Below are 23718 nucleotides of genomic sequence, written 5' to 3' on the forward strand. Positions count from 1 at the left end.
ATGTACTAACTACAGAATATTATTGAGCACTATATCGTGCATCCTTGCAAATAAGTACCTTGTTAGGCCACTTCAGAAGGATTTTGAGAGTCAACCACATAGGAAGACCAGACTCATATGTAGGTCAGACGTGCAGGTGCTTGACATAGGGAACCAGTTGGGTTTTTAAACAGTCTGAAAGTTTTCACAATTATTTTGGTGCTAGCCAACAGATTACCAGATTTAAATAACTTTAATTTCACAATTTTCCATGACATTTGGATAATCAAATTTGGCTCCATAGCCTCCATTTTTCAGCACTATGGATGCCTTTTGCCTCCAACATGGCACCCAAGGCACACGTGTGCAAACACATCTGGGGCGAGCCACACCAAACACCATTTTAGTGAAGGCGCTTGTGTATGCAGTGACCGTCTGCCAGAAGTATGCAGAATAGACAGATCATGAGGTCATCGGCAAAATGCTGATTTGACACCAGTGCTGCCACTTGGAGCTGAATGCTTCAGCGAATGCCCTCTCAACCTCTCACAGCTGAACATGCGTTCAGCAGCAGGGTCACTCATCAGCACTATTTAAAAATTATCAACTACTTTCAGGTTAGTTGCTGATTGATTTCTACTGGCTCTTGCTGGAACTGTAGAAGTGCCTGGTGGTTTCCAGAGTGGTTTAAAATTCCGGGTCTACAGGGAGTGGTGCGGCACATGAAGAACTTTGTCCTGACTTCAAGGATTCTACACAAATCCAGGTGGGTCCAGTATTTCCTACCCCTCTAGGACTACCACAATGACAGGGAGAATGAGCAAAGGTGACACAGAACATGACAAGTTGGTACTGTTCCTCGACAGTGACAGAGCTTTCTGGCTGGCCTGCCAGTGCAAGCATTTCATTGTGCATATCCATCAGCTTTCTTCTGTGGGCTGCCCAAAGTCTTCATCTGAGCCCTCTGCAGTATATCGAGGGTATGGCCTCACCCTCCAGTGAGCTGGCACCAGCACTACCCTCATCCCCTGCCCTGGCTGCAGGCCACTCGGGCCCAACGTCTCACATGCAGATCCTGCCTCTGCCATCTCCTCTGAAGTATCAGTCATGATCTCAGCTGGTGACTATGAGCAAGAGTGTTTTATCAGTCCCTTCTTCCTCTTCCACTTCACACTCTTGCATCACTGCATTGCTGGGTTGCAGTTCCCAGGTAACAAAGGAAAAGGCACCAGGGTGGGGTTGTGCTGAGGCAGGGGGCAAAGCAAGAAGTGCATTCTTAGACCATTTGCAGCTTGTAAATCACAAGAGATTGAGAGGTAGGGGAAAAGAGGAATGGGAGCTCTCCATCATCTCCAACTGTTACAGCTCCACAGCTGGCCAAGACCTCAGCTGTGGCTGCATCAATGACAGCCACCACTGTCTCCTCTACCTTTAAAAAGTTCTTGCATGGGATGTGGGCGTCACTGGTGAAGCCAGCATTTGTTACCCATCCTTAATTGCCCTTGAACTGAGTGGCTTGGTAGGCCATTTCAGAGGGCAGTTAAGAGTCAACCACATTTGCTGTGGGTCTGAAATCACATGTAGGCCAGACCAGGTAATAATAATCATATTTCCTTCCCTAAAGGGCAATAGCAAACCAGATGGGTTTTTACAACCATTGACAATAGTTTCATGATTAGCTTTTAATTCCAGATTTTTATTAATTGAATTCAAATTTCACCATCTGCCATGATAGGATTCAAACCCATGTCCCAAAGCATTAGCCTAGTCATCTGAATTACTAGTCCAGCGACATTACCACTATGCCACCGCCACCACACTGGATAAGAATATTCAGTCATGCTCAGCCCCCGCCCCTTATGCGCCAACTTGTCTGCAAGAAACAAGAAAGTCTGTCAGAGTGTGAAGCAAAGGATTTGGTGATGTGGCTGTCATGGATGAGTAGCTGTAAATATGTACAAGCAGAGATATGAACAACAAACATACGAATTAGGAGGAGGAGGCCATTCGGCCCCTTGAGCCTGCTCCATCATTCATGATGATCATGGCTAATCTGTTTGCGTCTCCAATTCCACACTATCTACCCCCAACAACCCTCGATTCCCTTGCCTAACCAGAATCTACCTTCCCCTTAAAAATGACTCCGCCTCCACCACCTTCTGAGGCAGAATTCCAAAGTCACACAACCCTCAAAAAATTTCTCCTCATCTCAGTTCTAAAAGGGTGACCCCGAATTTTAAAACAATGCCCCCTAATTCTGGACTCACCGACGAGAGGAAACATCCCTTCCACATCCACCTTAAGACCTTTCAGGATCTTAAATCAAGTCTCCCTTCACTCTTCTAAACACCAGTGAAAATAAGCCCAGTCTGTCCAACATTTCCTTATAAAACAACCCGCTCATTCCAGGTATCAATCTAGTAATCCTCCTCTGAATCGCCTCCAACGCATTTACATCCATCCTTAAATGAGACCAAAACTGCACAAAGTATTCGAGATGTGGTCTCAGCACTGCCCTGTAGAACTGAAGCATCACAGTCACTTTTATTTTCAATTCCTCTCAATAAGAATAGCATTCCATTAGCCTTCTTTATTACTTACTGAACCTACATATTAACTTTTTGTGTCTCATGCACTAGAACATCTAGATCCCTCTGCACCTCAGAATTCTGCAGTCGTTCTCCATTTAAGTAATTCTTTTCTTTTGGGCCTCCTTATCTCGAGAGACAATGGATACGCGCCTGGAGGTGGTCAGTGGTTTGTGAAGCAGCGCCTGGAGTGGCTATAAAGGCCAATTCTGGAGTGACAGGCTCTTCCACAGGTGCTGCAGAGAAATTTGTTTGTTGGGGCTGTTGCACAGTTGGCTCTCCCCTTGCGCCTCTGTCTTTTTTCCTGCCAACTACTAAGTCTCTTCGACTCGCCACAATTTAGCCCTGTCTTTATGGCTACCCGCCAGCTCTGGCGAATGCTGGCAACTGACTCCCACGACTTGTGATCAATGTCACACGATTTCATGTCACGTTTGCAGACGTCTTTATAACGGAGACATGGACGGCCGGTGGGTCTGATACCAGTGGCGAGCTCGCTGTACAATGTGTCTTTGGGGATCCTGCCATCTTCCATGCGGCTCACATGGCCAAGCCATCTCAAGCGCCGCTGACTCAGTAGTGTGTATAAGCTGGGGGTGTTGGCCGCTTCAAGGACTTCTGTGTTGGAGATATAGTCCTGCCACCTGATGCCAAGTATTCTCCGAAGGCAGCGAAGATGGAATGAATTGAGACGTCGCTCTTGGCTGGCATACGTTGTCCAGGCCTCGCTGCCGTAGAGCAAGGTACTGAGGACACAGGCCTGATACACTCGGACTTTTGTGTTCCGTGTCAGTGCGCCATTTTCCCACACTCTCTTGGCCAGTCTGGACATAGCAGTGGAAGCCTTACCCATGCGCTTGTTGATTTCTGCATCTAGAGACAGGTTACTGGTGATAGTTGAGCCTAGGTAGGTGAACTCTTGAACCACTTCCAGAGCGTGGTCGCCAATATTGATGGATGGAGCATTTCTGACATCCTGCCCCATGATGTTCGTTTTCTTGAGGCTGATGGTTAGGCCAAATTCATTGCAGGCAGACGCAAACCTGTCGATGAGACTCTGCAGGCATTCTTCAGTGTGAGATGTTAAAGCAGCATCGTCAGCAAAGAGGAGTTCTCTGATGAGGACTTTCCGTACTTTGGACTTCGCTCTTAGACGGGCAAGGTTGAACAACCTGCCCCCTGATCTTGTGTGGAGGAAAATTCCTTCTTCAGAGGATTTGAACGCATGTGAAAGCAGCAGGGAGAAGAAAATCCCAAAAAGTGTGGGTGCGAGAACACAGCCCTGTTTCACACCACTCAGGATAGGAAAGGGCTCTGATGAGGAGCCACCATGTTGAATTGTGCCTTTCATATTGTCATGGAATGAGGTGATGATACTTAGTAGCTTTGGTGGACATCTGATCTTTTCTAGTAGTCTGAAGAGACCACGTCTGCTGACGAGGTCAAAGGCTTTGGTGAGATCAATGAAAGCAATGTAGAGGGGCATCTGTTGTTCACGGCATTTCTCCTGTATCTGACGAAGGGAGAACAGCATGTCAATAGTCGATCTCTCTGCACGAAAGCCACACTGTGCCTCAGGGTAGACGCGCTCGGCCAGCTTCTGGAGCCTGTTCAGAGCGACTCGAGCAAAGACTTTCCCCACTATGCTGAGCAGGGAGATTCCACGGTAGTTGTTGCAGTCACCGCGGTCACCTTTGTTTTTATAGAGGGTGATGTTGGCATCGCGCATGTCCTGGGGTACTGCTCCCTCGTCCCAGCACAGGCATAGCAGTTCATGTAGTGCTGAGAGTATAGCAGGCTTGGCACTCTTGATTATTTCAGGGGTAATGCTGTCCTTCCCAGGGGCTTTTCCGCTGGCTAGGGAATCAATGGCATCACTGAGTTCCGATTTGGTTGGCTGTATGTCCAGCTCATCCATGACTGGTAGAGGCTGGGCTGCATTGAGGGCAGTCTCAGTGACAGCATTCTCCCTGGAGTACAGTTCTAGGTAGTGCTCAACCCAGCGGTCCATCTGTTTGCGTTGGTCAGTGATTATGTCCCCCGATTTAGATTTGAGGGGGGTGATCTTCTTGATGGTTGGCCCAAGAGCTCTCTTCATGCCATCATACATTCCTCTGATGTTTCCGGTGTCTGAGGCCAGCTGAATATGACTGCATAGGTGTTGCCAGTAGTCGTTTGCGCAACGCCTAGCTGTTCTTTGTGCAGTACTTCTGGCTGCTTTAAGTGCTGCGGATGTTAAATCGCTGGGGGCTTTCTTGTAGTTCAAAAGTGCAGTGCGCTTAGCGGCTATGACAGGTTCCAGCTCTTCATTATGAGATTGAAACCAGTCTGCATTTCTCTTCGCACTTTTGCCGTAGGTGGTCAAAGCTGACTCATAGATGGCGTCTCTGATGTGGGCCCACTTGGTCTCAGCATCCCCTGTGGGAGTGTTTTGAAGGGCTGTTACAAGTGAATTTAGAAATTTTTGTAACAGCTGTGGGTGAGAAATTCTGCTCGTGTTGATGCGCGGGTGGCCCTTCTGCTTGGAATGATGCAACTTCTTTGGTCTGAGTCTAACCTTGCTGCACACCAGGGAGTGGTCGGTGTCGCAGTCCGCACTGTGGAAGCTGCGTGTGATTTGAACACTGTTTAAGGCGGCTCGCCTTAAGTAATACTCTGCTTTTTTTACTCTTCCTGCCGACGTGAACAATTTCACATTTTGCCACATTATACTCCATCTGCCAGATTTTTGCCCACTCACAACCTATATACAATCGGTCTGCAACCTCCCTATGTCCACTTCACAACATACTTCTTTCCTACCCATCTTTGTGTCATCTGCAAATCTCAACAAGCCATCGCTCCCCTCATCTAAGTCACTGATATAAGTTGTAAGTTGAGGCCCCAGCACAGACCCCTGCAGGACTCCACTCGTCACATCCTGCCAATCAGAAAAGAACCCATTTATGCATACTCTGTTTTCTGCCAACCAATCTTCTTTCCACGTTAAGATGTTCTCCCCCACCCCACCACCCCCCCCCTCCCCCGACACCATGAGCTCCGACTTTGCACAATAACCTTTTATGTGGCACCTTACCAAATGCCTTCTAGAAATCCAAGTACAGTACATCAACGGGCTCCCCTTTATCCACAGCGCATGTCACTCCTCCTGGTCAGAAAGGTACAGCGATAGTTATGGTGGATTTTAACCTACATATAGACTGGAAAAATCAGATGAGGAGTACATAGAATGTTTTCGGGATAAATTCTTGGAACAATATGTTCTGCAGCCAAAGAGCAGGCTATACTGGACCTGGTATTGGCAAACGAGATAGGATTAATTAATGACCTCATAGTTAAGGCGTCCCTAGGTAGCAGCAATCATAATATAATTAAATTTTACATTCAGTTTGAAGGAGAGAAGAGTGGGTCCAAGACTAGTATTTTAAACTTAAAAAAGGGCAATTATGAGGGCATGAAAGCAGAGCTAGCTAAAGTGAACTAGCAAAGTAGGTTAAGGGATAGGTCAATAGAGATACAGTGGCAGACATTTAAGGGAATATTTCAGAATACACACAATAGATATAGTTCAACGAGAAAGAAAAATGCAAGGGTGGGACCCACCATCCGTGGTTAACTGAAATAGTTAAAGCTAGTATCAAACTTAAAGAAAAAGCCTATAAATTGTGCAAAGATGGGAGGCAGGTCAGAAGATTGGACAGAATATAAACAGTAAAGAATGACCAAGATTGATAATGAAGGCAAAATTAGAGTACAAAGAGAAAGCTAGCTAGAAATATAAGAGATAGTAAGAGTTTATATAGATATTTTAAAAAGTTAAAGTGAGCATTGGTCCTATAGAAAGTGAGTCTGGGGAAATAATGGATAATAAAAGGAGATGGCAGATGAATTGTACAGATATTTTGCAATGGTCTTCACTATTGAGGATAGAAGTAACATCCCAGTATTAGCTGTAAGTCAGGAAATTGAAGGGAGGGAGGAACTTGGTGAAATTACAATCACCAGGGAAGTGGAACTGAACAAATTGTTGGAGCTGTGGGCTGACAAGTCTTAGGGGCCTGAAGGACTTCATCCCAGGGTCTTAAAAGAAGTGGCTAGTGAGACATTTGATGCGTTAGTTTTAATTTTCCAAAATTCCCTAGATTCGGGAAAGGTTCCATTAGTTTGGAAAATAGCAAATGTAACTCCTTTATTCAAAAAGGGAGGGAGACAGAAAGCAGGAAACTACAGGCCAGTTAGCTTAACATCTGTCATAGGGAAAATGTTAGAAGCTATTAAAGACGTTATAGCAGGATATTTAGAAAAATTCAAGGTAATCAGACACAGTCAACATGGATTTGTGAAAGGGAAATCATGTTTAACCAATTTATTGGAGCTCTGTGAGGGAGTTGCACATGCTGTGGATAAAGGGGAACCTTGTACTTAAATTTCCAGAAAGCATTTGATAAGGTGCCACATCAAAGGTTATTGCAGAAAAGCTCATGGTATAGGGGATAACATCTTGGCATGGATAGAAGATTGGCTAGCTAACAGGAAACAGTAAGCATAAATGGGTCATTTTCTGGTTGGCAAGATGTAACAAGTAGTGTGCCACAGGGATCTGTGCTGGGGTTGCAACTTTTTACAATTTATATAAATGGCTTCAATGAAGGGACTGAAGGTATGGCTGCTAAATGTGCTGATGATGCAAAGATATGTAGAAAAGTAACCTGTGAAGAGAAGATAAGGAGGCTACAAAAGAGATATAGATAGGTTAAGTGAGGGGACAAAGATATGGCAAATGGAGTATAATGTGGGAAAGTGGGAAATTGCCCACTTTGGCAGGAAGAATTAAAAAAGCAGATTATCTAAATGATGAGATTGCAGAGGGATCAGAGTGTCCTAGTGCATGAATCGCAAAAGGTTAGTACGCAGGTACACGTAATTAAGAAAGCAAATAAAATGTTATCATTTATTGCAAGGGGAACGGAATACAAAAGTAGGGAGGTTATGCTTTAGCTATACAGGGCATTGGTGAGACCACAGCTGGAGTATTGTGTACAGTACTGATCTCCTTATTTAAGAAAGGATGTAAATGCATTGGAGGCAGTACAGAAGGTAGTTTACTAGATTAATACCTGGAATTGGCGGGCTGTCTTACGAGGAAAGATTGGACAGGCTAGGCTTGTATCTGGTGGAATTTAGAAGAGTAAACGGTGACTTGATTGAAACATAGAGGATCCTGAGGGATCTTGACAGGGATGTGGAAAGGACATTTCCCCTCATGGGAGAATAAAGAACTAGGGGGTCGCTGTTTAAAAATAAGGGATCGCCCATTTAAGACAGATGAGGAGAAATTTTTTCTGAGGGTCATGAGTCTTTGGAATGGTCTTCCACAAAAGGCAGTGGAAGCAAAGTCTTATAATATTTTCAAGGCAGAGGTAAATAGATTCTTGATAAGCAAAGGGGTGGAAGGTTATCGGGGGTAGGTAGAAATGTGGAGTAAACAGTTCAGCCATAAACTCATTGAATGGCAGAACACGCTCAAGGGGCTGAGTGGCCTGCTCCTAATTCGTATGCTCGTGTGTCCTTCAAAGAACTCCAATGACTTGGTGAAACATGATTTCCCTTTCACAAAACCATGCTTACTATTCTTGATTACCTTGAGTTTTTCTAAGTGCCCAGCTATAGCCATCTTAATAATCAATTCGAACACCTTCCCCTTGACAGAAGGCAAGCTAACTGGCCTATAGTTACTGGTTTTCTGTCTACCCCTGCCCACCACCCCCCACCCCCCCTTGCTTGAATAGAGGAGTTATATTTGCTACTTCCCAGTCTGATGGAACCTTTCCAGAATCCTTCAAATTTTGAAAAATTAACACCATCATACCTACAACCTCATTAGCCACCTCTTTTAAGACCCTAGGATGAAGCCCATCAGGACCCAGGGACTTGTCAGCCCACAGCTCCAGTTTGTTCAGTACCATTTCCCTGGTAATTGTAATTTCACCAAGTTCCTCTCTTCCTTCTACCTCCTGATTTAGTTATTACTGGAATGTTTTTTTATATCCTCTATAGTGAAGACAGAAGCAAAATATTTGTTCATTACATCCATTTCCTTATTAGCTATTAACTCCCCATTCTCTAGAGGACCAACACTCACTTCACTTACTCTGTTCCTTTTTAAATAATTGTAGAAACTCTTGCCACCTATCTTTACATTTCTAGCTAGCTTCCTCTCATACTCTAATTTCTTTCTCCTGATTAACCTTTTAGTCATACTCTGCTGCTCTTTATATTCTGACCAATCATCTAACCTGCTACTCATCTTTGCGCAATTATATGCGTTTTCTCTTCGTTTGATGCTTTCCTTAACTTCTTTAGTTAACCACAGATGTTGGGTCCTCCGCTTCGAATTTTTCTTTACAGTAGGAATATATAGCAATAGGCGTAAGTTTATGATGCATTTCGATACCCACGCCGTTTTTGGGCCCTGTCCAATTTCGAGGTCTTGAACAATCAACTTCCGGATTGCTAATCCAGTACCATAACCAGTAAGCTACCCTACCTCAAGTGCAACCTCTGCCCAGTCATGCAAAGTGCTCCTCTCGTGTGGGGACAGGTGCCCAAGTTTGGATAACCATCCCATCGAGTAGTCAACCAAGAATATAACAGTCATACAGGCAGAATCATATCCATCAGTGAATATCCTCCACATGTCCATCACAATCGCCAGGTACATCATTTCATACCAGCAGGACAGACCCAGAGTTTAAGTTAAAAGCAAAATACTGCGGATGCTGGAAATCTGAAATAAAAACAAGAAATGCTGGAACCACTCAGCGGGTCTGGCAGCATCTGTGGAAAGAGAAGCAGAGTTAACGTTTCGGGTCAGTATTCCGAAGAAGGGTCACTGACCTGAAACGTTAAACTTGGGGAAAGAGAAGCAGAGTTAAGAATTGTCCTGGGAGTCAACATTGGCTCCATGTATTTTAGGATCATATGTCTTCAAAGTCAGGAAAACCTTTGATCACCTATCACACTCCCTCAACTGATGAATCAGTACTCCATGTTGAAGTTGAGGGAAGCACTGGCACACAGCATGCTCTAAGCAGAAGGCCTCAACGTCCATGACAAGAGGAGCGGCGTGGTTATACCATTACTGTACAAGCTCCGAAATAACAGATACCAGACTAAGCCTTTTATCAAGTGATGAGGGAACAAAGTAACCTACCAGCCCTCATTCTCACCAACCTACCCAACGAAGGCATGTCCATTCACAACTGCATTGTATCCTAGGTTGGGAGCAGTGTGAAGCAGGCCAGGATCAGGAGTGTGACGCATAGGAAATAGGAGCAGGAGTAGGCCATTCAGCCCCTTGAGCCTGCTCTGCTATTCAACTAGATCATGGCTGATCATCTACCTCAATGCCATTTTCTTGCACTATTCCCATATCCCTTGATAGCTTTAATATCTAGAAATATCTCAATCTCTGGCCCCGGAAGGAGTGGGAAGGAGTAGCTGGTGAGTTTTTATTGAGTCGTAAGTTTCATAATCTTAGAAGCATGGCAGGGCAGTTCAGAACAGTGCAGCGCACATCCTGCACCAGGTGGAAACTCCAGGACACTTCTAGTGTCATGGACAACCACATGTGCAGGAAACACTGTCAACTGCAGCAACTCGAGCTCTGGGATTTGGAGCCGGAGCAGCAACTGGCATCACCGTGGCGCATCCATGAGGCCAAGTGTTTAATGGATAGCACTTTTATAGATGCAGTCACTCCGCAACTGGCTGAGAGGAAATGGGTGACCTCTCTCCCCAGGCAATGAGGACCAAGCAGGTAGTGCAGGAGTCCCAAGTGCATCTCACACACTAACCAGTATTTCGTTCTGAATACTTGTGAGTGTGATGGTTCTTCTGGTGCGTGTGGTCTGAGTCTAAACCATGGCACCACAGACAGCTGGCTCAGCTGTACGAAAGAGGAAGATTGCAAAAGCAATAGCGACAGGGCATTTTGTAGTTAGGGGATTCTATAGTTAGGGGAACAGACAGGTGTTTCTATGGCCGCAGACTTGCATCCAGGATGGTATGTTACCTCCCTGGCACGAGGGTCAAGAATGGCATGGAGCAGCTATAGAACGCTCAGAGGTGTTGCGGTGGGGGGGGGGGGGGGGGGTGCAAGGGGAAAAGAGCTGCCAGCAATTGTGTTTCATATTGATATGAATGACATAAGTAGAGAGAGGGATGAGGTACTCCAGATCGAGTTTAGGGATCTTAGAAAAGAAAATAGCAAGCAAGACCCAAAAGGTAGTAATCTCCTGATTACTACCAATAGCATAACCAAGCGTGTATAAGAATAGAAGGATACAGCAGAGTGAGTGAGTGGCTGGGAGATATGGGGGCAGGAAGGGAGGGTTTCAGATTCCTGAGACACGGATAGTTTCTGGAGTGGCGGGACCTGTCCAGGCCAGATGGGTTGCACCTGAACAGAGCTGGGGTGAGTTTAAAACTAACTTGGCAGGGGTGTGGGAACCAGGTGGTGCACTGAGAACTGGAAGACAGATCCATGCAAACAAACACCAACCTCAATCTTCTTGGAGCCCAGCACTTGATTGCAAAAACAAGGCTGAAGGATGTGCAAGCATCTTGAGCCAAAAGGGCCAACTGGATGTTTCTATTTGGCTTCCTCTCAAGATCCCCATCATTGTCCAGCTCCAATGACAACTGAAGTGCTGTAACCTACAGGGCTACAGACCAAGAACTGGAAGGTGGGATTAGACTGGATAGCTTTTTTTAGGCTGGTACATACACAACAGGCTGAATGTCCTCCTTTTGTGCCATAAATCAACATTTCTATGACATTAAGAAGCAACTGAGCTGCCAGCACAGCAAAAGCTATGACCCCTAACAACTGTTCAGTTGTAAAGTGCAAACCGTAAGCGAAGGGTGTGACTAGCTCTGATACTTATCCGTTCAAGTACACTGATGCCGGCATCTACTCAGCAATGAGAAAGATTGCCCAGATATGTTCCATCTGTAAGAGCCCAAGCAGCCTCCTCCCAATCAGCAGAGATGGAAGGAATCAATAATACCATCAAGTTGAGACCTATTCACAACTTGATGTACACATAGCCACAAACGTCAAATGACAGAAGGGGGTGGGGGGCTATCCTTATATCAAGATAGCACTTAACTTAGTGTAGCATCACCCTAGCAAAATTGAAGACAATGGAGCTCAAAAGGAAAACCCAACAGTGGCTGGACTATTCTGATGCAAAGACTGATGCTCAGGGAAACATCCTTGGCTCAACCATCTTCAGCTGCTTCAAATGATCCTTGTTCCCTCAAAAAGTCAGGAGTGTGGCTGTTTAATGATTCTAAAGTGCAGCTTCATTATTCACAACTCCTCTAATAGTGAAGTAGCTGATGTCAACCTACAACAGGACCTGGATAACATCCAGGTTTGGGCTGACAAGTGGCAGGTATTTGCCATCTCGTATAAGGGAAATCTTAGCCATCGCCCCTTGATCTTCAATGCAACCACCATTGCCGAGTCCCCTAACAAACATCTTGAACTAGAAGGTGTTCTAGAGAAACCACAAGTCAAAGTTATGAGTAGGGAAAAAGCTGGGTACCCTATGAGGAGTGGCTCATCACCTGACCCTTCAAAGCCTCATCACCAACACAGCTCAATTCAGGAGTTGATGAAACATTCTAAAGCATGTGGGCAGCTGTAACACAAGGAGGATGACAACGTCCAAGCCAGTGCAGTTTAACTGCTTGACTCTGCTACTGAACTCAGTATTTACCCTCTCCACAATCAGCTTGTTAGGGCTGCAATGTGTAAAATTGTAATCAGCTTCACCACCTTCTCAAGGGCAATATGGGATGGGCATGAAATGCCAGCCTTGCCAGCGAGGCCCACATACCATGAATGAACAACAAATTTAGAGGATGCACTGCAGCAACTCGGCAGCAAGGCTCTCCCCAGATAAGAGCAGGAGAAGCAATAATCATGAGAAAAACTACCAGCTCTAAGTTCTCCACCATCCTGACTTGATCCTGACGGGCAGCACAGTGGCTAGCACTGCAGCCTCACAGTTCTATCAACCCGGGTTCGATTCTGGGTACTGCCTGTGATGAGTTTGCAAGTTCTCCCTGTGACTGCGTGGGTTTCCGCCAGATGCTCCATTTTCCTCCCTCAGCCAAAGACTTGCAGGTTGAAAGGTAAATTGGCCATTGTAAATTGCCCCTAGTGTAGGTAGGTGGTAGGAGAATGGTGGGGATGTGGTAGGGAATATGAGGTTAATGTAGGATTAGTATAAATGGGTGGTTGTTGGTCGGCACAGACTCGGTGGGCTGAAGGGCCTGTTTCAGTGCTGTATCTCTATATGACTATGATCCATTGTCACTGGGCCAATACACTGGAATATGCTATCCAACAAGTGTGGGAGCATCACAAGAACTACAGCAGTTCCAGAAGGCCCATCATTAATTTCTTTGGACAATCAGGGATGGATAATAATTTGGCCTCAGTGTGACCCACATCTTGAAACCAAATGGAAAAAAAAAGACGCACTACAGCAACTTGACATGCTTAATTCAACAGCACCTACCTTCCACAATCCCTTCTGCCGAAACCAAACAATACCACCTTAGGCATATACTTGGTCTCACACACAACCATGGCTTGTATATATCAATCACTGTTAATTAATCATCGTAGTCATAATCCTATAAATCCCGAGCCATTATGAGCACAGGAGCACCAAATACCTCCACCATCACCACAAAGACTACAAGCATTCAACAAGGCCCACCAGTCCAACCTCAGGGGAACCAGGGATAGGCATTCAAGACAGCTTTGTCATCCACATCCCAAAAACAAATCAAAGCAGGAACTGACATGACCCTGATGGATGACATGATGGGTCCTGATAGACTTCATCCTAGGATCTTAAAAGCGGCTAGAGAGATAGTTTGAGTGTTAGTTTTAATTTTCCAAAATTCCCTAGATTCAGGGAAGGTTCCGCTAGACTGGAAAATAGCGAATGTAACTCCTTTATTCAAAAGGGGAGACAGAAAGCAGGAAACTACAGGCCAATTAGCTTATCAGTCATAGGGAAAATGTTAAATGCTATTAAAGATATCATAGCAGGGCACTTAGAAAAATTGAAGGTAATCAGGCAGAGTCAACATGGTTTTGTTAAAGGGAAATCATATTTAACCAATTAATTGGAGTTCATGGAGAGAGTTGCATGTGCTGTGGATGAAATGTACTTAGATTTCCAGAAGGCATTTAATAAGGTGTCACAAAGATTATTGCAAAAAATAAAAGCTCAAGATGTAGAGCATAACATATTGGCATGGTAAAGATCAGCTAGCTAACAGGAAACCGAGAGTAGGCATAAATAGGTCATTTTCTGGTTGTCAAGATGTAACGAGTGGTGTGCCACAGGGGTCTGTGCTGGGGCCTCAACTTTAAATGACTTAGATGAAGGGACCGAAGGTACGGTTGCTAAATTTGCTGATGACACAAAGATAGGTAGGAAAGTAGGGTGTGAGGAGGACATAAGGGGGTTACAAAAGGATATGGATAGGTCGTGAGTGGGCAAAAATCTGGCAGATAGAGTATAATGTGGGAAAATGCAAAGTTGTCCAATTTGGCAGGAAGAACAACAAGAAGCATATTATCTAAATGGTGAGAGATTGCAGAGCTCTGATATGCAGAGGGATCTGAGAGTCCTAGTGCATGAATTGCAAGGTTAGTATGCAGCACTTAATTAGGAAAGCTAATAGAATGTTATCATTTATCGCGAGGGGAATTGAATACAAAAGTAGGGAGGTTATGCTTCAGCTATACAGGGCATTGGTGAGACCACATCTGGAGTACTATTGCTCTCCTTATTTAAGGAAAGATGTAAATGCATTGGAAGCAGTTCAAACAAGGTTTACTAGACTAATACCTGGAATGGGCAGGCTGTCTTACGAGGAAAGATTGGGCAGGCTAGGCGTGTACCCGCTGGAATAGAGAAGAGTAAGAGGGGTCTTGATTGAAACATAAGATCCTGGAGGGGTCTTGACAGGGTGAATGTGGAAAGGATGTTTCCCCTTGCGGGGGAATCTAGAACTATGGGGTCACTGTTTAAAAGTAAGGGGTCGCCCATTTAAGACAGATGAGGAGAAATTTTTTCTCTCAGGGGGTTGAGTGTCTTTGGAACTCTCTTCCTCAAAAGGCTGTGGAAGCAGAGTCTTTGAATATGTTTAAGGCAGAGGTAGATACATTCTTGATAAACAAGGGAGTGAAAGGTTATCGGGGGTAGGTGGTAATGTGAAGAAAATCAGTTCAGCCACGAGCTTATTGAATGGCAGAGCAGACTCGAGGGGCCAAGTGGCCTACTCCTAATTTGCATGCCCCACAGACCATATTGCTGGAAAAAGATCAAAATGAGTTGAGACTCAGGTTTCAAAACATTGTGGCTCACTTATAAATTAGCATTAAAAACATAAGAAAAATGCAAAATATACTTAAAATTAAATCTAAAATCACTGCAGGGCAGGCAAGTTTTTTTTTCTTGAGACTATATAAATGATTGTGATTTATGGAAGGAAAGGAATTGTGGATTCAGGCCAGTGAGGCAGATTGACAAAAAAAAAGAGGCAAGGGAAATTTAAAATGGGACAATGCGTCCCCCACCACATCAATGATTATAAATTGCACATCAATTTTCCCCACATAATTCTAGCATTATTCTTGCACAGGGAAGGAAAGACAAAGTTTCACAAAACAGTTTTTGGAGATTAGTTGATTACCTTTTCCACAGTATCTAGAGGCGAAGATGGAGTTTGCTGGGCATCACATTCCCTCTGCACAAACACAGTTCCTGGGTTGATCATTTCAGGGTATGTGGAGTTTACATATGTTCCTGTGGTTGGCTAATGAGGAAAAAGTTACAAATACATTTTAGTCCTTTGCACTAAAGCATTCTTAGAGCATAGCTCTGCAGCACAGTGGCGCAGTGATTAGCACCGCAGCCTCACAGCTCCAGGGACCCAGGTTCGATTCTGGGTACTGCCTGTGCGGAGTTTGCAAGTTCTCCCTGTGACCGCGTGGGTTTTCACCGGGTATTCCGGTTTCCTCCCACAGCCAAAGACTTGCAGGTGATAAGTAAATTGGCCATTGTAAATTGCCCCTAGTGTAGGTAGGTGGTAGGGAATATGGGATTACTGTCAGGTTAGTATAAATGGGTGGTTGTTGGTCGGCACAGACTCTGGGGCCGAAGGGCCTGTTTCAGTTCTGTATAAATAAAATAAATTAATTGAATTATGCAGTAAGTTAAGTTCAACCAGATCATCTAAAGTTAGGTTATTTGCAGTTAATTTAAGCAAGGACTCCATTCTTCTAAATTAAACTACTGGTTTATCACCTTTGCCGAGCCCAAAACTGGACATCAACATGTAGCAGAAAAAACAAAACTGGAACTGCTCACTCAAGTGCTGATGTTTCTTTGCTGCTAGTGAAAAATTAAAAACCGAAATAAAAACTCCGCCACACCATAAAACAAAGACTTTATTTTAAGTTATATCTCAAATTTCCAGGCAGCCCCAAAATAAAAAAATCAGACCAAACAGACCAAAAAAATCTGATCCAAAATTTGTCAAGTGACATGATTATTTTGAATGCAACTTAGTTTTCTATACTAAACAACTGGAAAAGTATAAGGTTGGACAGAATGCTCATGGCCTTTAACAGTTCTTAAATCCATGCCTGTTAAGCTAGCATCCCTGATCCATAAGAATATGCCTACCAAGCAGATTTCTCAGGTGATAACTAATTAGACTTTGCAACTAAATATTAATGCAACATTTTGAAAATAAAGGAAAATATATTCCCTTTTAAGCTAGTAATTGTGCTGCACTAATTTAACCAAAATTCATCACTAAAAAGGTGTAGTGTAACAATTTAAATGCAACAACCAAGAGTTACAAAACACTTTCCTCTTTTGGAACAGCGGAATATTACAATCAGTTTATTAGTATTTGACATTGTCTATATGAACTCACTTCACAAACAGCTAACAAACATGTATTTATAAATAAATTTTCAGAATTCAGGACGTCCCATAGCACTATGCAACAATGACTACTTTTGAAAAATAGTCAATGCTGTGATGTGGGAGACCACTAATACCAACTTTAAATGGACATTGTTTACCAACATAAAAATGAAATACACATCATTCATACATTCATTAATGATAATCCCCATTTTTAAACTAGCTTTCAACTGTTGGCAACTAACCCAATTGACCTAACCAATTATGTTCTACCATAAGCTATACATACAGGAAAGAAAAGCTGAATAATGCTACCTTCCTAAAGTGAACAAGTACAACTTTTTTTTCTTTATGCTTTCATCAGATGTGGGAGTCACCGGTAAGGCCAGCATCTGCTGCCCATCCCTAATTGCCCTCAACAACTGAGTGACTTGCTAGGCCATTTCAGAAGGCAATTTAGAGTCAATCACATTGCTGTGGGTCTGGAGTCACATGTAGGCCAGACCAGATAAGGTAGATAGATTTCCTTTCCTAAAAAAGGATATTAGTGAAACAGATGGGTTTTTAACCACAATCGATGATAGCAATGGTGCCATGAAATTGAGACTAGCTTTCAATTCCAGATTAGTAATTTATTACTTTATTTGAAATTTGACACATTTAGCTGTTACCATCACCTGAGGCATCATCCATCTCCACTGACCTCCTGGTGACCACTGTGTCGCTGCCTGTAATTATCAGACAAAAATTTTTCAAATGTTGCTGACTTTTCTGAAAAAAGAACAAGATCGCATCTTTCTATATTTAGTCAGGGGTGCAATACTCTGCAATTTGCCTAAATACTGGCAAACAACCAAAATGTATTAATAAGCAGCTATGACCGATCTGCTCTCACCCAACCAAAAAAATAAAATTTAGGGCTGAAATTTTACAGACCTTCCACACCAACCCCCCACCCCCAACTTTGGGGGTCGAGGTGAAAGGGGAGGCCGGAAAATGCCTCAAGGAGGGCTACCGCGCACCCAAATGCCAGGAGGGCCTGGCTGGTGTTGCCGGCGGCGGCAGCGAGGCCTCATGGAGGCCGCCACCACCACCCCCCCCCCACCCCCCAGCCACTCAGCAGCTGGAACGCCATTTAAATAAATTAAAATTATTGTATTAATTATATTCACGTTCCCACAGTCTGTCCCTGTACAGTGGGAGAACAAAATAAATGTAAATTTTTTTTCATTCGATGTCTTTAAAAATGGCATCAGGGCCTGCGCACAGGCAGCGGACGTCATTGCCGTGGACGGACAGCCCGCCCCCTCCACATTATCGGGGGCTGGGGTAAGAGTCTGCCCCGGCTATTTAAATGAGCCACAGCCGAAGTATAAATTTCAGCCCTGATTTTCTGGTAGCACCTTCTTTCTTAAAATGAGACCTGTCACACTAATACATGGAGTGTCCAAATTACTGGGGGTGGGGGGGGGGGGGGGGGGAAGAAAAGGGAAATGTAACTGGAAATAGCAAGGACATTAGGTCTTTTATACATGCTATGACAGTCCCAAAAGGATCCTTCTCATTGATTGCATATACAAATAGTGTGTCCAGCTGGCTTGGTACCTTGCAGTTATCACAGCTGTGAAATTATCAAAATTTGTTCAAAGGACATACATACACAACAGTAGTAGTAGTAATAATTAGTCATTGCAATAGTCTTAAATTACAAACATGGCTATAAAGGAACGCAATTTCAAAGTTTGATGCACAAAAGTAGGAGGTTTTGCAAACAATGAGAAGGATTGTTAAATACATCGGGATGACATAGGTTAGCAGAATGGGCAGACATAACAGATGCAATTTTATATTATATTTTGGAAAAAAGGGAGTGTACATTTCCTGAAAAATATTTATTAACAGGGCACTAGGGGTACGAATGTAAATACGAAGAGGAAGAGGGCAAGGGAGTGAACACTGAATTGCTCTACCAAAGAATCAACAGGCACAAAAGGGCAAATGGCCTCCTCTGGAGTAAACATCTATGATTTTGTAAACCCAGAATTTTAACTGTCCATGAAGAACGCAGTTTTTCTTATTAATCCAGTAACAACTTCACATACTCAGAGGGGAAATATGTTTTCCAGCATATTAGTTATGCAGCTGCACAGTATGAACTAATTCCATCACTATGTAACTATTCTAATTGGAATTTAAAATTTTGGTTAGTATATTGCAAATCTGCTCACTTTCCCAACAACTGTGGTTGATATAGATTAGTCTTTCCCCTCCCCCACCTGAATCAAGCACTAGCTAATGGTCTCAATTGAGCACATCTTCCATTAGATCAACTTTAAGCTGATTTTGCGTCACATTGATGTTCAAAAATGTCATTGATTCCTTGTTTGAGGTTTATATTATTGGAAACTCCATGCACTAAATATAATTTATATTGAAGCTAGACAATAATGAAGTCAAACTATACAATATTGAAGTTTACCTGATAATTATATGCAGGATGCGGATAACCCATTTGGACTTGTGGTAATGCCACAGCCGGGGGACTGGGATATGAATATGTCTGCAGAATAGAAACAAAACCACAGTTTTACATGTAGAAGATTGGATTCAAAGTGTAATAATTTAAATTGAGTAGGTAGTGATCACAATATTGAAATTAAGAGCTAAATTGAGATCAGCAAAAAAGAATACCAAGCGAAGCATGCAAGACTTTTAGACCATCATTTACTAGATGTTTGGACAAAAAAAAAAATCAAAACACAGGAAGCCAATGCCTCCATCGATAATCTCTTCCCTGAATCCTAAAAACACACCAAGATTACAGTATTAGGACAGGAGATACTGGACCTGCATTTCTTTATAGTTTTCCTTATTTTTTAATATTTAATAACTACACTTATTAGATAGGCTTGGTCAGCAACAAAGCAGACAGCAAAACTATGTTTGGCATTGGCCTCTTCACAGCAACAATTTATACAATGGTTCAGATGCTTCAAAAACTCCATGATTTCCTCAACTTGGATCACTGAAATGATCCACTTCGGAAGAGAATTCTAATAGATGTGTCTTATCGACCAAGGAAAGATTTTTAAAAAGCTATAGCGAGCCACCTACAGAACAAGATAAGTTAAACGGTGCCCTACCTCAAGACCACCATTATTTAAAGCTGTTTTACAATCTAAAATTATTCATTAACTATGCAATACATATATTTCATCAGTTATGATGCATGCTGTCAACTAGATACCAAAAATCAGCAATTACAATATTAAGCAAAACAGGCCTATGTTCTTCATAATAAAGTATTAAAAAGCTTAAATGTAAACAAATTTTGCAAAGAACTTACACTTCAAGTAAGAAAGGCGCACAAGGGAATTCCCAAGATCAAGCTTGGAAAACAATCATTGAACGGTACAGCATAGGGAGTGGTCAATCACCCATCATGTCTGTGCTAGCTCTTTGGAGCTGTCCAATTAGTTCCACAGCACTTTTCCCATAGCCCTGTAAGCTTTTCTCCTTCAAGTATTTATCCAATTTCCTTTTGAAAGTTACGACTTCCACCTTTTCAGGCCATGCATTCGACAACACAACAATTTGCTGCATAAACAAGTTTCCTCATGTCGTCTCTGGTTCTTTTGCCCATTACTGTAAAGCAAATGCCAACTCTTCTGCCACTGGCAACAGTTTCTCCTTATTTACTTTAACAATGTCACTTCCATGACATTGAATACCTCCAAATTTCCCCTTATCCTTTTCTGCTCCAAGTAGAACAATCTCAGCTTCTCCAGTCTCTCCACATAATTGAAGGCGTGCACCCCGGTATCAATTTCCTCTGCATCTTCTCCAAGGCCAGGACATCCTTCCTGAAGTGTGGTGCCCAGCATTGGCCACCAAACTCCAGCTGGGGCCCAACCAGTGTTTTAAGATCTATAAAGGTTCCATCAAAGATGACAGCAGTATTAACTTTTCTACTTTTCCATATTTTTGCAAAAGTTGCCTTTGCAACATTAAATTCTCTTCTATCCAGATCCCAGTATCACTGCTGAGCTTTCTGATTCAGTCTCCCACTGCCTTCTCTCCAATTCCTAGTAATCTTTGTCCCTTTGCTCTCTCTGGCTTCCACCTCTTCAATAGCCCTATGTCCTCTCTCCCTTCTCTAGATCCATATCCTTTTTGACACTTCTCTAAGCTTCTCTAGCCCGAAACCATTCCCCCGCCTCCTCACCACCACAATTCCTCTGCCCGCCTATATATTCCCTTCTGCCTTAGCCACATTACTAGTGGCTCAACCTCATTCTCCCATCAAACCCACCTCTTTCCATCTTATAATCACCCCACATAATATCTCCTTCCTTAGTTTAGCATCCATTTTTACCCCAGTTCACTTGTGAAATTTTTTACATTAAAAGTTGCTAAATAAACACAACAGGTTTTCCATCTCACAATCTCATCTTGCTTTGTTGCAAAAAAAAAAAAATGTATACATTTAGTATTTATATTAAGTTTCAGATTTTAAGTCTTTGTGGAGCAGTAGTGGCAGGGAGTAGGAAAACTTAATTAATGCAAGCATTCAGCATTTCGTATTAAGAATGAGGGCAAACAAACTTGTGTATTTGTTAATTTTTTAAAATGGAGAACTATTTCTCAGCATATGTAATTAAAAGCAACAGTTCCCAAGGAAACAATGAGATGCAAGAATATGCCAGTAAGAATAAAATCTGGTGCAAAATGTGCTCCAATATAAAAGATGCAAAAACTAGCACCAAGTGCAAAATGTAACATGTCACAGCAATGCATAGCTCTAAATCCAATAAATAAGGGGTTGACCAAGAGTAAATTTTTATACGTGAAGGCTGACCTTCAAAGAATTAATAAACTACATCCTGGAGATATGCAAGGGAAAAGAGTAGGAGGAAGCATTTGCTGCTCCAAGAGCACAGTTTAAAAAAAAATCCAGGAAAATTGTACAGCACTCAAAGAATAGCATTGAGAGATTTTCAACTTCTACATACATTTGCAAGTACATTATGGTGCAAAAAAAAAAAGTGGATTTGAAGACCATTTGAGGAGAAATTCAGGGCTGCTATAGAAACCTGCTTGGGTTTAATAGTTTGTCAATTGGATGGTGTGCCTTACTTTTATGGGAGATTCCTCACAGCCAACATCTACTTGTATGATAGCAGGACCTGGAGAGCATAAACAGTAGAAGCCCTTTGTGATCTGTACCAATATCATTGCCTGCTGCACATGTATTTCTTCGATCTCTCCAAAAAGTGTCTCATCTCAGTCTTCATATCCAAAGATCAAAAAAAGTTTTCCAACACAGATGAGATGGGTTTTCCAAATACATACTATACAGCCAGCAAATTAGTCAGTCAGTCAGTGGGAAGAAAAACTTCCATTTTGCACATTAATAAGAACACATTGCCTTTTTAAAAAAAAAAACAGCATTAATTATTTACCCTGGTAATTTTTGTGGAAAATGGTCAGAAAATCTGACATGACCAGAAATTATACCACTTTACGTCACAGCAGTTTAGTGTTCAAATATATCAGACAGATGAAGGTAATCGTTTGAAACCATATTCAGATTGCTCCAACTTAGACACTATCTGCAAGGAAGCTATGTATGCCTTGTACACTATTGAGCTTACCGTGCCAATTAGTTCCAACATTCTTCAGGGTGAGTCATGTCCCAGACAGCAAGATATGTAGAACAAAACCAAAATACTGAATGCTGGAAATCAAAAAAACAGGCAATGCTGGAAATACTCAGTCAGACAGCATCTGTGGAGGGAGAAACAGAGTTAACGTTTCAAGTCATGACATTTCAATGGATAAAAGGTCACAACCTGAAATATTAACTGTTTCCCCCTCCACAGACGCTGCCCGACCTGCTGAGTATTTCCAGCATTGTTTGCCTAAGATATGTAGTCTGAGTTGTTAACCTGAACCCTGATCTTCCTGTAGAAGCAGTCATAAAAGATCTCATGATATTATTTGAAAAAGGAGCAGGGAGTACTTCTGGTGGCCTGGCCAACATTTCTCTCAACATTATAAAGACAGTACAGTGAGCCTACCACCAATGCAAGAAGTTCACTGATCTCTTGCTGTGACACGAAGGTCAGTAAAACAACAGTTTAACATCACTTCTCAAAGACAAAAGTAGGTTTTATGTTGAGGGGAATGGAGAAACATAAAAAGGTACATACACTTCATCACAGCTTTATACACTCCTGTATCCAGAAGTGATCCCCATGAAGTAAAAGCAAAATACTGCGGATGCTGGAAATATGAAAGAAAAACAAGAAATGCTGGAACCACTCAGGTCTGGCAGCATCTGTGGAAAGAGAAGCAGAGTTAACGTTTCGGGTCAGTGACCCTTCTTCGGAACTGATCCCCATGAAGACCTGGCTTGTATGTTCTGAGCACCAGCAGCAGCCCTAATACTGATATAGCGCCTTTTGATGTAAAGCATCCCAAGGTGCATTATAAAACAAAATATCTGTGGCTCATGTCATATTAGGGCAGACGACCCAAAGCTTGATCAAAGAGGTAGGTTTTAAAGGAGCGCCTTAAAAGGAGGAAAAAGTGAGAGGTACAGAGGCAGAGGGGTGTAGGGAGGGTATTAGAGCTTAGGTCGTGGGCAACTAAAGGCACGATCACCAATGATGGAATGATCAAAATCAGGGACACACAAGAGGCCAGAATTAGAAGAGCATGGATATCTTGGAGGGTTATGTGCTGGAGATAACCCATGGAGAGATTTGAAAACATGAGGTTGGAAGCTCATCTCGGGGTGAAATGCGACACTAAGGTTGCAAACAGACTGGTTTAGAATGCTGCCAGGAAGAGTGAAAATCGGTAGTTAAGAAAGAAAGTGTTTGGGAATGGGAACCGAAAACAATGGTTTCAGTCTTCCCAATATTTAGCTGGGGGAAAATTTCTGTTCACCGAATACTAGATGTCACATAAGCAGTCTGCTAATTTAGCAACAGTGGAGGAGTCAAGAGGTGGTGGCAAAGTAGAGCTGGGTGTCAGTGTACATGTGAAAACTAATGTGGTGCTTTCAGATGATGTCATCGAGGGGCAGAATGTAGATGGGAAATAGGAGG

The 23718-nt window shown here is 42.9% G+C and overlaps 1 protein-coding gene across 1 annotated transcript in view; it reads right to left on the reverse strand.

Moving 5' to 3' along the window:
• Nucleotides 1–222: 222 nt before the first annotated feature.
• dazl (deleted in azoospermia-like) overlaps nt 223–23718 on the reverse strand; it is a 98081-nt gene continuing 74585 nt past the window's right edge. The window contains exons 7-10 of the mRNA XM_068053162.1: nt 19083–19163; nt 17281–17331; nt 15360–15482; nt 223–414 (exon numbers count right to left, since the gene is read on the reverse strand). Of these exons, the coding sequence (XP_067909263.1) occupies nt 223–414; nt 15360–15482; nt 17281–17331; nt 19083–19163 (447 nt within the window). The remainder of the gene's footprint in view (nt 415–15359; nt 15483–17280; nt 17332–19082; nt 19164–23718) is intronic.

The sequence above is a fragment of the Heterodontus francisci genome, chromosome 2 (genome assembly GCF_036365525.1).
Source record: "Heterodontus francisci isolate sHetFra1 chromosome 2, sHetFra1.hap1, whole genome shotgun sequence".
NCBI classification, from domain to species: Eukaryota; Metazoa; Chordata; class Chondrichthyes; order Heterodontiformes; family Heterodontidae; genus Heterodontus; species Heterodontus francisci.